A 13,282-nucleotide genomic window follows, 5' to 3' on the forward strand; every position below is an offset into this window, starting at 1 on the left:
GTTCAGCTGGCACCAAAAGGGAAAGTGAGACTTAGCCCTTTTGAATTACTATATGGAAGAGCTTACCCTGGCACAATGGAACCTTTGATGTGCCCTGATGGTGAGACTGGGAGGGATTTAAAACATATTGTATATTTAGGAAAATTAATACAAGCTCTCAACCCAATATGTGAACCTGTCTTCCAGTTCCCACTGATGTTAAGCTTCACCCATATCAACCTTGAGACTGAGTTCACCTTAAGACTTGGAAATCTAAATCACCTCAAGACCAGCTAAATCCTGTCTGCACTGGGCCCTACCCTGTGCTGATAACCACTCACTCTTCTCTTAAATTGCAGGGGCTCAGACCCTGGATCTGTCATTCCTGAATGAAGCCTTCACCAGTGCCCTCAGACCAGGCTTCATTAGATCCAACTTATTCCTATGAACTGGCCTCTGATCTTAAGCTCCTCTTCCAGAGAAGGGACATAGATAAGTAAAATGTGCCCCTGCAATGCTCTTGACATAGCAGGAATTTCTTCATTCTTAGAGGAATCTCTATGCTCTTTTACATTCTGTAAAAACTCTTAACTGGTGCTAAATCACCATATAGTATATACAACGAACTTGGTCTCTCTCTCTACTGGTTAGTCCCTTTTATTACCACGGCCAGTGGTCTCTGGGAAGACAATACAATAGTCAGTTTTCCCCACATCACAGTGAAGGAAATAGCCTGTTCGAATGCTGGATATGCTATAGGCACCCACGAGCTTGGTTTGTCCAAGTGACAGAACTTGTGGCAATCCTCACATTTCACTTTCACCCCCAGAACTGGAGCAAGCTCCCCTTCCCTGCAGTTACCCTCTTCCTGGAGAGTGGGGAAATCCCTTGCATCACCTTGACTAGCACCTCTATAGCAAATGCCACCTAGGTGTCAACCTTGCTAAATGGCTCAGCTATACACCAAGAATGCAGAAGCTGTGAAATTCCTCCAGGGCAGACTTACTACACCAACACAGGACCAGACACAAAAGGGAGGTAACCGGTCTCCTTGAACACTACCACCTGCCACCCCAATATTACTTACTGGTGTCCTGACATGAACATCACTAAAAAACACTGGGGACAGAGCAGTAAATGCAGTTTACGGTGAGGAATACCTCGCCCCAGTTTCTGGTACACCCAGGTAAACAGGCCAACAGCTTATAAGAATAATGTCTCAGCTGACTGCAGGGATAGGGACCTCCTGCGGGTTGGGCCTGTCTCCCTTTATGTAAAACTAATGCACCTGGAGCCAAAGAGCACAACTATTAAATGTCTTTTTTGGTTGTTTGTTTTTGAGACTGTCTTGCTCTGTCACCCAGGCTGGAGTGCAGTGGCACGATCTCAGCTCACTGCAACCTCCGCCTCCTGGGTTCAAGCGATTCTCCTGTCTCAGCCTCCTGAGTAGCTGGGATTACAGGCGCACACCACCATGCCCGGCTAATTTTTGTATTTTTAGTGGAGACGGGGATTCACCATGTTGGCCAGGTTGTTCTTGAACTCCTGACCTCAGGTGATCTGCCTGCTTCAGCCTCCCCAGGTGCTGGGATTACAGGTGTGAGCCACTGTGCCCAGCTAAATATCTTTATCCCCAAATGAGTATGTGCCCCTCATGGGGCATGTGTTCGTCTGTGGGTGCTCCACAAACATCTACCCCACGCTGGTGTACCTCTAGGTTCTTTCCCTTTATCCCACTTGGCATCCCTCATCCCTGTAAAATGTTTGGATGGAAGGACAATGTACAATTGGCCTGCGGGCCGCTCTGATATTGAGGCTGTTGAGGTGGGTCTACTACAAGTCAGGTCAAAAAGACAAATGAGTTTAATTTTGTGGGGGATGGGAGCAGCATTCAGGATGGCTGCTCTTTGGGGATTTGCTTATCATGAAACCACTGTAAAAAACTTGACTAGAAAACTTGAGTCTTTAGCATCCTCAGTTGATTCCTTGGTTACTGTGGTCCTAGATAACGGTACAGTATTAGACAATCTTTTAGTGGAACAGGGAGGAGTGTGCGCAGTTACTAATTCCTCTTGCTGTCCCTGAGTAAACACCTCAAGGGAAATAGAAGTTGACATTAAGAAGATCTAGCCCATGACTCTTGGTTACATGCTTTTAATCCACAGGGCCATAGTTCTGACTATTTGGGAAGCTATCAAATGGGCAATACAAATTACTTGGTAATATTCTGCCCCTAGTAGCACTACTAACTTTATTGTTTGTACTACTGTTGTTTGGTCCCTGGATCTTAAATCTCTTGGTAAAATTTGTATCTTCCAGTTTAGCAAAATTTCAACTGCAGCTTCCAACAACAATACCAGCCTTTACAGCCTATCTTGGGAGACCGCAAAACACATTTAGATTTAGTGTCTAGAGATTTTCACTCCCCTAATATCTCTGGACACGGCATCCCTAATCAGCATGAAGTTATAGAAGAATGACCTCTCAAGAATGAGGAGTGACATATCTCTAGGGGAGGAAATTTGTAGGCCAACAGGAAGGAATTCAGGGAGTATAGGAATTTTGTCAATTCAAGCAATCAGCCTGTGTTATAGCCTCTTTCCTTGAAGCCAGTTTTATCTCAAACCCTGTGTGAAATGTGGTCACCTAGTTGGTTGGAACCAGCTCCTGAAAGACCCCGACAACTTACAGATGAACCCCAGTGAACTTTCCTCATGACCGTGCTAAAGCCTGCACCTCAGGAGACGTGTAGCTTCATTACCACAACATGCAACCTGTGTGCTGGCACCATGACTCACTGCATCTGTGCCACTGGGAACCCTCCTCTACATGCGATGATGCACCCTCTCCCCTCTCCATTGCACCATAAAACCCTCCTGTCACTTTCCCTCAGGGAGACACTGCTTTGTCCCAGTGCTGTTGCTTGTGACAAGTAATAAAATTCCTATTGATCAAAACCTGCGTTCTCATGGAAAGTCATCTGTTACCCGCCAGGGGAATAAATTCTGGTTTGTTTTTGTTTTGATAACATCCAGACAATGTTCCAAACAATCATTCATTTGATTATTCCAAACAGTCATTGGGAACATACAAAATGCATTGTGATTTACAGTTAAAAGACTGCTTTCTTCATATATTCTCTCCCCTGAAAATACTTGCACTGGTGGTCTTTGCTGGGGAGGGGATGAAACAGAAGCTGCCTTCAGGGAAGAGGACTGAGGAGACTGGAGTCTCACCTCAAGGAGGGAAGAGGGTGGTGCTTCCCAGGTTAGGTGTGATCTAGGCCTAGGATGAAGCAATTCAAAAGTGAATCCCACCACAGTTCAGAACCAGGGGCAATGATGCAGCCTCTGCTTGGGCTTCCTGCACCTGTGCAAGAACCAAAACCAAACCAAAACAAAATAAGAGGCTCAAGGTCCTGCCATGCATGGGGAAAGTCTAACGGCTGCAGGAGTGGCTACACGAGGTGGTGACTCTGTGGTTTGTAGCAGATGCTCTCAGCCCCCACAGAACTGTGCAGTGTGGGAAGCCATCCTTAGTTCTGGGGCAGAACGGACACTGAGGGAGTCCCTGGGATTGTGAGGTTGATACCTGGATTCTTCAGCCTACACTCAGCCAAAGGTCTCCTGGCACAGGACAGGCAGGAAGACTGCAGTTGTGAGACTCTTCACAACATGTCCCCTTCCTGCCACCTTCTGTGCTTTAACATTGCCTCGGGAACATGCCCATGGCTGGTGGCCTGGGGAAATACTGTTACAATGTGAAAGCAAGTCCACAGATTTCTGGTTTAAAGGAACCCAGTGGAGATGTTAACAAGTTCTCCCGAGGAGGTGCACTCTGGCTGGGGCTGGGAGGAGATGGCTGGCAACTACCACCTGGGCCTCCCAGGACCAAATCTAACTGCCCTGCGAAGGTGTCTGGATGCCACAGCCTTGGGCCTACAGAGAATCATGCTCATCATTCCTCATTAAACTCCATCTTGCCCTGGGTTCTTTGCAGACCCAGGTTTCAGACAACAATGTGTTTCTACTCTGAATAATAATGTCTCACAAGAGGTGGAAATAGTCACATTGTTTTAGAGTTTATGTAAAGAGAGGCTTAGAGGTATTAACCCTCTCATTTTACAGGTAATTTGGCCAAAAGTGCTTCATTACTTGCCCAGCAAGAAAGGGAAGAACTAGGAGTTGACCTCGTGCGCCATGGGTTCTTTTCCCAGTGTCCTCTTTGTGGCAGGGAGCCCAGGGGGCAGGATCTGAAAGCTCTGAACTGTGCTTGAGGGCAGGGCTTGCTCTTGGATCCAGCCTCCCAGGAAGTCTTCTTGGTGGACGACTGGCCCTTGCCAACCTTTGTACTGGGGTTTGCTGAACTTAGAGTGAGGTGGTTGAAAACCTTCCTCCGGCACTTTGGGCCTTAGCTATAATTTTAATCACCACTCTGCTCCAGATTGTTTAGAAGTTACAATTTCTAAAATACACATGGACAAAGAATAAGCTTTATTCAACCAGACTCACAAAAGTAAGGATTGTGCTTCTCTAGGTTAATAAAACAGAATTCCAAGGCTCTGAAGAAAATAAACTTATGTGAGTCCCAGGGAACTTTTCTCCCCAGAAGGTGATTGGTCACTCTCTGTACAAGAAAAGAAAGGCAGGAAAGAAGTTAGATATTACTGCCATCAGAGGCAGATGCCTCTCCTCCCCGCAGCCATGTCACCAAGGAGAGTCAGTGTGGTCCTACTCAAATCTTGTTCATTTTATTCTGCTTCAGAAACTGTGGTTGTCATATAAAAAATACTTCCTGAAATGTTCAGGAAAGAGGATCTGTAATCAATATCTATTATTTCTATAGAGACACAGATAATCCATCAGTTCCCACATACAGTAGCATAAGGAGAGGCCTGGCCCTGCGATGCTGACGCACCAGACAGGCGGTGTGGTGCCTGGGACCTCCACCTGAGGCACCCGCCTGGGTTCTGGGGCCTGCTCCAGAAGCAGCTCCCATCCCACATCAGTCTGGTGACTGACGGGGTGAGAAGGAAACAACTACAGTGAAGGATATGGCCCTTCAGGCATAGGAGCCAGTCAGGTTTCTCAGAGAATTAACTGGTAACACCAACCCTGCCCCGTGAGGTTCTTGGACTTGCAGCAACACTGACTCCACTGGGACAATGGGCAGGGCATGGTGACAAGTTGGAGGCCTCTGACCATCCAAGTGGACAACTCTTATGCCGCAGTTATGCACCTTCCAGTTTAACAGTTCTAGAGGTATCTGACTCACCAATGAGGGGCATGAAATCACCACCTGGGACTCTGGAATGGAAACCTGATAATTCTGGTATTTCCACCATGATATGTCAATGAACTCCTGTGTGTGAAATTTGGTTTCACTCCAAATGAATGCATGGAAAGGGCCTTACACAATTATGGATGGGGAGCTAAACCTGATTTGAAGTCTAATTACAGATGCCCTCTTCCAAATTTCAACACTGGTCTGGTGCACTCTAAGTTCATTCCTCAAATGCGGTTCATTCTGACTGCACACTCAACAGGCAACGTGTTTTCTCCGTTTCTCTTTCCCCCAGTGAACCTGATCCATCCCACTCTAGACAGAGGACCCACTGACCTTTTTATATAGCTGGGCTCGCAGCCGGTATGACTTATATTCTGATTTTCTCTTCTCTTCTTCTTTTTCTGCACTTCCGGAAGCTGCTCATAAATCCTTCGAAATGGCACAAGTGAAAGGACAGAAAGCGGGGAGGTTACCAGGGTGCAGATGCACGAGATCTCCTCTCACCATCCCTCCCTATGCATCCCACTCTCCAGGAGCTCATCCCTCCCAGAAAGGCTCTGGGCCCCATTAGATACTCCTGGCCTGGGGGCTCACAATCTGGAAGGGTAGATAGATAAATACAAACCCAATAAAATCCTAATAGTGCCTACGTCTGGGAAAGGAGTGGGATAAAGTGGGGAAAGGAGTGAGATAAATGAGGTCAACTTCTACTTTCCACTCTACATGCAAAAATGGATTGTTTCAATATAAGATAATGAACAGTGTTACTATTGTGTTTGTAAACACAAGTGAAATTATGGAAAAGTACTGAAATGGTCACATCTACAAAATGTTCTAGAAGAAAAGAAACGTGGTCTGCTAGAGGGAGGTTGGGAAAAGCTCCAGAGAGGAAATTAGAGGTAAATTGGGTCTTAAGAATAGATAGGAGCGCCTGGTGCGGTGGCTCAAGCCTGTAAACTCAGCACTTTGGGAGGCTGAGGTGGGTGGATCACGATGTCAGGAGTTCAAAAGCAGCCTGGCCAAGATGGTGAAACCCTGTCTCTACTAAAACTACAAAAAAAAAAAAAAAAAAAAAAAAAAGAAAAGAAATTAGGTGGGCGCGGTGGCAGGTGCTTGTAATCCCAGCTACTCAGGAGGCTGAGGCAGAAGAATCACTTGAACCTGGGTGGCAGAGGTTGCAGTGAGCCAAGATTGAGCCACTGCTGCTCTCCAGTGGGGCGATAAAGTGAGACTACGCCTCAAAAAAAAAAAAATAGATAAGCGCAGAAAGATAATGGGGAGAAGGGTAGAAGACACTCAAGGCGGGGAAAATGAGTGTTGGTAAAAATGAAGTCGAGGCTTCCTGAAAAGGAGTGTAAAGGAATAGGTGGGAAACAGGTGGGGGTGAGGGTGAGGTGGGATGCAGAGGATCTTGTGGCCACATGAAAAACATGGGATCTGTTCTAGCAGGGATTGGGTGGCAATGATTTTAAGTTGGGAGAAACACAAATGTGCATTTGATAAAGGCACTCTCATTGTAAATACGTTTCCAACAAAACAACGGTTAAAAAGATTATGAAGTATAATGGAATGTATATGTTACAAGTATGTTTCATGTATATCAAACAAAGTTTCAGAATTTTTAATGTCATAGGAAAGGTTCACAACATAATGTTGAGTAAAATAAAGCAAGATACAAACCTGTATATGCAGTATGATCAACAATTTGAGGGAAAAAAGCGTGTGTTATGCAGGTCTCTGCAACATTCCCACGCCTCCCACCAAAAACAGGACTAGTGTTATGTTTAGATGGAGGGCTGATAAGTGATATTCATCTTCTTTTTTCTACTTTTCTCTATATTTCCTAAAGTTTTCTATAATCTGGAAAAAAAATCACTGGATTGATGCAGGGCTCTGCGGGAAACAGATTAGAGAAGGTGAAGGTGTCTCCTGAAGGCCACTCTGGAACAAGTGCTTCCAAATAAAAGAGCTACGTTCTTTCCTCTTGAAATCTTTCCTTCTCACGGGAACCTTTAAATATCTCTGGTAGAGATAGATGATGAGAAAAGATGAGTAACACAGGCTCCAGAGATACAAATCCTTAATAGGACACAATTGAAGGCCAAACACCAGGCTCTAACTCCAGCTGTGACCCTAACTTGCTGGGTTACTTCCCCTCTCTGGGTTGTAGTTTCCTAAATATTAAGAGTTACTAGATGATATTTAAGATTCTCAGATGGAAACACATCACTTCCTTGAAAAGAGGCCACACAAGAAATAAACGTGAATAGAAGCAACCTAATGAAAATGTACCAGTTTAAAAACTCAAGTCTCTCAGAAGATGGGCACTAAATCCACTCATGTAAGTATATTTCTGGTGGAAAGCATTGATACGTTGTAGGAGATGTCCTGCCTGTCTTCCCGTAGGCAAGCTTCCCAGTCCCTTCAGCAGTGACTGCTCTTGCTGAGGTGAGAGTAGAAGTAGCTGCCCCACAACAAACCCTGTATAATTTCCCCTAATTCCATTTTGTGATCTGAGTTAGAATGAAGCAGTGGTTCTCAAATATTTTAGACTTAGGGCCCCCTTCACACTCCTAAACGTTGAGGATCCCAATGTAGGTTTTATCTATTGATACTGTATTAAAAATTAAAATTAAAAATTAAGAAAAACTTTATTTTTAATTCACTTGAAATAACAATAAGCTTGTGCATGCTAACATAAGAAACCTGTATTTCTAATGAGAAATAAAGATGTTTTGCAAAACAAAAAAATGTTAGTGTGAAGAGTGGCACTGTTTACATTTTTTAGAAAACTCTTTAATGTCTGGTTTAATGGAAGACAGCTGGACTCATATCTGCTTCTGTATTAAGTCTGTTGTCCCATCTTGCTCTGGTTAAAGTATACATTAAAAATCCAGCTTACATATAGATTTTCCACGCACCTGGAAATGAGAGAAGTTATTGTAATATTCTTTTCAGGTAACTCTTGATCTTCTTTGATACTACACCCAAACTTGATAAGTGATAGTTTCTTTTCTTTTCTTTTCTTTTTTTTTGCGACAGAGTTTCACACTTGTTGCCCAGGCTGGTGTGCAGTGGCGTGATTGTGGCTCACTGCAACCTCTGCCTCCCAGGTTCAGGCAATTCTCCTGCCTCAGCCTCCAGAGTAGCTGGGATTACAGGTACCTGCCACCACGCCCAGCTAATTTTTGTAGTTTTAGTGGAGACAGGGTTTCACCATGTTGGCCAGGCTTGAACTCCTGACCTCAAGTGATCTGCCCACCTTGGCATCCCAAAGTGCTGGGATTACAGGCGTGAGCCACTGTGCCTGGCTGACAAGTGGTAGTTTCTTAAAAATCAGTTGCAAGGTGGAATCTGAAAACATGTCAGTAAACTTTTCCTATTCTGTTACATAAAAATCCATCAGTCTATCTTGTACTATTTCAATGAATCTTCTATCTATTCCCTGATTTTGTAACAAAAAGCAACAATCCTTTGGAAAATCCTGGTCCAGGGAATTACACTGATCTTCCAAATGTTGACAAATGTATTTGGATAACATGAAAAACACCACATTTGTTAATGTCACTGCTTATCTCATCAGAAAGGTCTAAGTACTAAGAGGTCATCAAGCCCATGGTGGTGAATACAAGTTTTCTAGAATTCTATTGTTGGCTTGAAAACTCACATTTTCTTTGGCAACAGATACTGTCAGACAATTTCCTGAGGTCACAGACTCACTTCTTCATTTTCAAGAAAATGTCTGCTACAAACACAAGTCAGAATAATTGGTTTTCTGTCAGTTACTCTTTCAAGTAAAAGTCATGTTCCATGAAAAAGGTAGCTGGTTCAGCTCACGACACAAACCATGGCATAAGTACTTTTCCTTGAAACAGTTTTCATCTTTCACTGTGCTAAGGAAGTGCTTCCTGTGTACCTCCATTTACACTGCTTCCTTGTTCTTCCATCACACTCCTGGCGGGAGGCTGTGTAGGATACAATGCCTACTAGACTAGTACAGTTTGGTGCCACTGTCTTGAATAGTGGTAAGACACTGATGGTTTTACTCCTCTCCCATAACTCTTGCATCATCAGTGCAAATAGCCAACACAGCAAAAAAGGCACAGAACATGCTGGTGTCATTCTGAAATTAGTTTTGACCTTGCAAATCGCCTGAGAGGGTCTCAGCAACTTCCAGGACACCACAGACCACTATCTGAGAACCACTGGACTAAAGCATCCCTTTGGATTGCCTATAAGGGCTGACTAGATAGAGTAAAAACAAGATTTCAAGAGGAATGCTTAAAGTCCATGAGATAAACTGTTTTAAAGTACCGTTACTGCAGAAGCATTATGCCAACTAAGAGACTATTCTCATTAAAGCAAGTCTCCAATGAACGCCTAAAAAAGTCAACCTTAACTCATTCTCTGGCATTCTCATGATCAATATATGAATATCTGAAATGAATTAATTTTTTAAAATGTTATTTATTATTTTTTAGATACAGAGTCTCAGTCTGTTACCCAGGCCCGAGGGTAATGGTGTGATCATAGCTCACTGCAGTCTCAAATTCCTGGGCTTAAGAGATTCTCTCACCTAAGACTCCTGAGTAGGTAGGATTACAGAAATGTACCACCACATCCAACACTCAAATGAATTAATTAATGAGTAGTTAATGTTCGTTCCTCATGGCACAAAATTCAAAAAGTCAAAAAATCTACTACATCTGTACTACATCAGTTCTCCTTTCCAAAGGCAATCAGTATTATCAGGTTCTTCTGTCTTCCAGAAATATTCTATGCATATAAAAGTATACACATCTACATAGGCACAAATACTTACTTTTAAAGACCACAAATGGAAACAGTGTTCACATGCTTCAAAAGTTTAATTTTTTAAAAAAGTTTAACTTAATGTGTTCTGGAGAACACTGTTCTTTCTCACCCTATGGGATCAATTCCAAGAAATGGGATTGCTAAGATAAGAGGTATAACCCAAATACATATTTAATTTTATTTTTAAATAATTTTTTTTTTTTTTTTTTTGAGATGCAGTCTCACTCTGTCACCCAGACTGGAGTGTAGTAGTGCCATCTAAGCTCACTGCAACCTCTGCCTCCCAGGTTCAAGGGATCCTCCCGGCTCAGCTTTCCAAGTAGCTGGGATTACAGGCGTGCACCACCACGCCCGGCTAATTTTTGTATTTTTAGTAGAGACGGGGTTTCACCATGTTGGCCAGGCTGGTCTCGAACTCCTGACCTCAAGTGATCCATCCACCTTGGCCTCCCAAAGTGCTGGGATTACAGGCATGACCCACCGCACCCGGCCTAAAATATTCTTTATTTACATTTAGGTTTCTAATAAAGAGGAGCCTAAGACATGCAAATTAATGAGGAGTTTTTCATCTTTTGCATATGAGTCATTCATACCATGATGTGCTACACTTTTTTTTTCAGTGCCATAGGTGAGAAATGACTCTCACAACTTTTTCATAATGTTTAAACTTGAGCATAATGCCTTTATTCTGGGTGCAAGCCAGAGCTCCTGACCACTTGGTGGCCTGGTTTACACTTGTACACGAACTCTTGTTTTCTTGGTCTTACCATTTGGACCTTTGAACCATTTCCTTCTTGCTGATAGGCTTGTTCTTCTGGATAGCCAGGAAGACTAAGCAAGAGAAGAAAGGGTTTTCAGTGGACAGTGACTTAACCCAGAGGGTATGGTGCAAGAGCTGGGAGAGGGAGCTGCTAGGACTTGGTGCCCCTACCCTGAGCTGGCAAGGCTGAGTGGGGAGCAATGACCAAGGAAAGCCAGGGTTAGACTAGGGTAACAGGATGGCAGCCTAAGGCCCTAAGGACCTAACACTCTGTAGCAAAGATTAGGCTTTGAATTAAAAAATTGGCCAGTTTCTAGGTAAGGTTGGATGAAAGAATTAGGTAGTGCTTTGTAGTTTTCACAGCTTTCATTATTTTATCAAGATCTGCTTATCATAATTGTTAAGAATGCAGACTCCAGAGGAGGGCACCTGGGTTCAAATCTTAGCTTTTACTTACTAGGTATGTCATCTTGGGAGAGGTACTTAATCTCCCTTTGATTCAGTTTTCTCACTATAAAGTAGATATATTAATAGTACCTACTGAGAGTGTTGTAAGTGCTAATGTGAACAAGTGCCTAGGCAAGATGTAAGGACTATGTGTTTATTATTATTATTATTACCATCCTAAGAGGTAGGCAAGCCTGGAATCAGCCCCATCTTTTCAGGAAAAATCAATATACTTTTGGAACTAACTTGCTCACAGACACAGAGATGGTTTAAGATGCAGTGACAGGGCTAGAGTAACTGGGCTTGTTGGATCATGAATGTGCCGACGGCTAAGTTGGGGAGGTTCTGCTAGCTAAGAAGGTTTGAGTCTTGGCAAGCAAAAGGTCGCTGTCTGCCCAGGTAACTGGCCTGGGCTGGCCTTTAGCAGGGCTCTGCAGCACAGCAGCAGACCTTGCCTTCTCTATTCCACTCACAGGAAAGTGAACGGGCAGGGCGTACCTCTCTTGGGCAGTGGGCGCATGCGATTCTGGTGGCCCTGCCGTTCCCTGTCAATGTCGAATAGTGCATCCCGCTCGCTCTGTAACATGCTCTGCAGCATTCTCTCCTGGACTATTAACTTCAGGTGCTTTATCTGCTCCCTAGTGCGGGAGATGAAGTCAGGTCTGTGAAACTGAAGCGATTTCTCAAAAAAAGAGAGAGAGAGAGAGAAAATGTCCAGCCTCAGATTAATGATGCAATCTACTCTCCATATGCCTGGAAACACACCACCTGCCCAAGAGGTTTGGGGAAGCCTGATTCAAATGCTGAGAAAATACCTAGAGTTGAAGAAACCTCTGACACCTCTCTATGGGGGAGAGCTCCAGCTTAGAATCCGCAGGGATCAAAGACATGCCTTCAGCATAGGCCAGGAATTAAGACTATGGCGATTACAACTCTCTGAAACATCAACGCAATACAGCTCTGCCCACGCTGCTATTTTAAAGATCTATTCAAACAAATACATCATTAATAACATTTCCTTTATCCCCCAAGGGACATATCAGAAGAGACTTGGTTTCCTTTAAATCCGACATGGAGCAGAAACAGGAGCTGCGGACACGGAGGAACATGCATGAGGCTGCACAAGCATCAGGCCTCCGGGCCCTCCACACACAGGGACCCACAAGCCCGATGAGCAGAGCCACAAATCCTCCCTCCTGTGGCCTTGTCCCCAGATCCTGATGGTGATGCACCATCTATGGTTAAGAGTAAGGCAGCCTTTGACAGACGATGAGAAACCCAGTCCTTATGTGTGAAAACAGGTGAACTGCAGAGGTGCTGGAAAAGAGCGTCTCAGGCCTATACCTCTGCTAGCCAAGTCACAGAGCCAGCTTCTCTGCACCTTGCCCTTCTTCTCCCTACACGTAGGGTCAAAGTTAAGTCAACGTCACTGCACCTGCAGGTTTGCTCTCACAAACGGCTTCAGTGGGTCTCTGCCATCCTCTCTGCCTGGGCCTGCCAGGGAGCCCCAACTGTCCAGGTGCTGCCCCTGCCAGTTCCGCTCCCGCAGTGACTCCCTCCATGGCTTGGTCTTGGTTATTGGTTCCAACTGGGAAATGCCAGGGTCATAAGTCTTGGGCATGTTTTCCTTCTTTTTATCTAGACTCCACATTTTCCACAGGAACAAACCAGGAAACTCCTACAGGAAATAGTTTTTAGAAGGAAAACAGATTTTTCTCTTTTTACAGCCCCACCCAGCTTTCATCAAGGACATGCATATAATACAGGCTCTCAGGGTTCTCAGCTGTCAGCGGCCACAGGGTGCCCTTGAGTCTGGTTTCACTGCAGGGATGACTGTGTAACTGCAGTGCTGGACTTTGAAAACCTGACAAGGTGGTGGCTGGGGGTAGGTGGGGGCCACATAGCATCACTTGGAAACACAGAGTCAGCATCGCAGGGGACTTGAAATTCACTAGTTTCTCTACTACAAGATCTGGAATGAGAAACTGACCTTCA

General features: G+C 44.4%; 1 protein-coding gene across 1 annotated transcript; it reads right to left on the reverse strand.

Moving 5' to 3' along the window:
- Positions 1 to 1,395: 1,395 nt before the first annotated feature.
- On the reverse strand, positions 1,396 to 13,271 carry LOC100440273 (putative ALMS1-like protein). The gene is given in 6 exon segments (XM_063713607.1): positions 1,396 to 4,605; positions 5,599 to 5,663; positions 5,666 to 5,694; positions 10,848 to 10,911; positions 11,786 to 11,969; positions 12,723 to 13,271. Coding segments are annotated over 6 exon segments (687 nt in total). The 5' UTR covers positions 12,939 to 13,271; the 3' UTR covers positions 1,396 to 4,476.
- Between the last annotated feature and the right edge of the window lie 11 nt (positions 13,272 to 13,282).

The sequence above is a fragment of the Pongo abelii genome, chromosome 12 (assembly GCF_028885655.2).
Source record: "Pongo abelii isolate AG06213 chromosome 12, NHGRI_mPonAbe1-v2.0_pri, whole genome shotgun sequence".
Lineage (NCBI taxonomy): Eukaryota > Metazoa > Chordata > Mammalia > Primates > Hominidae > Pongo > Pongo abelii.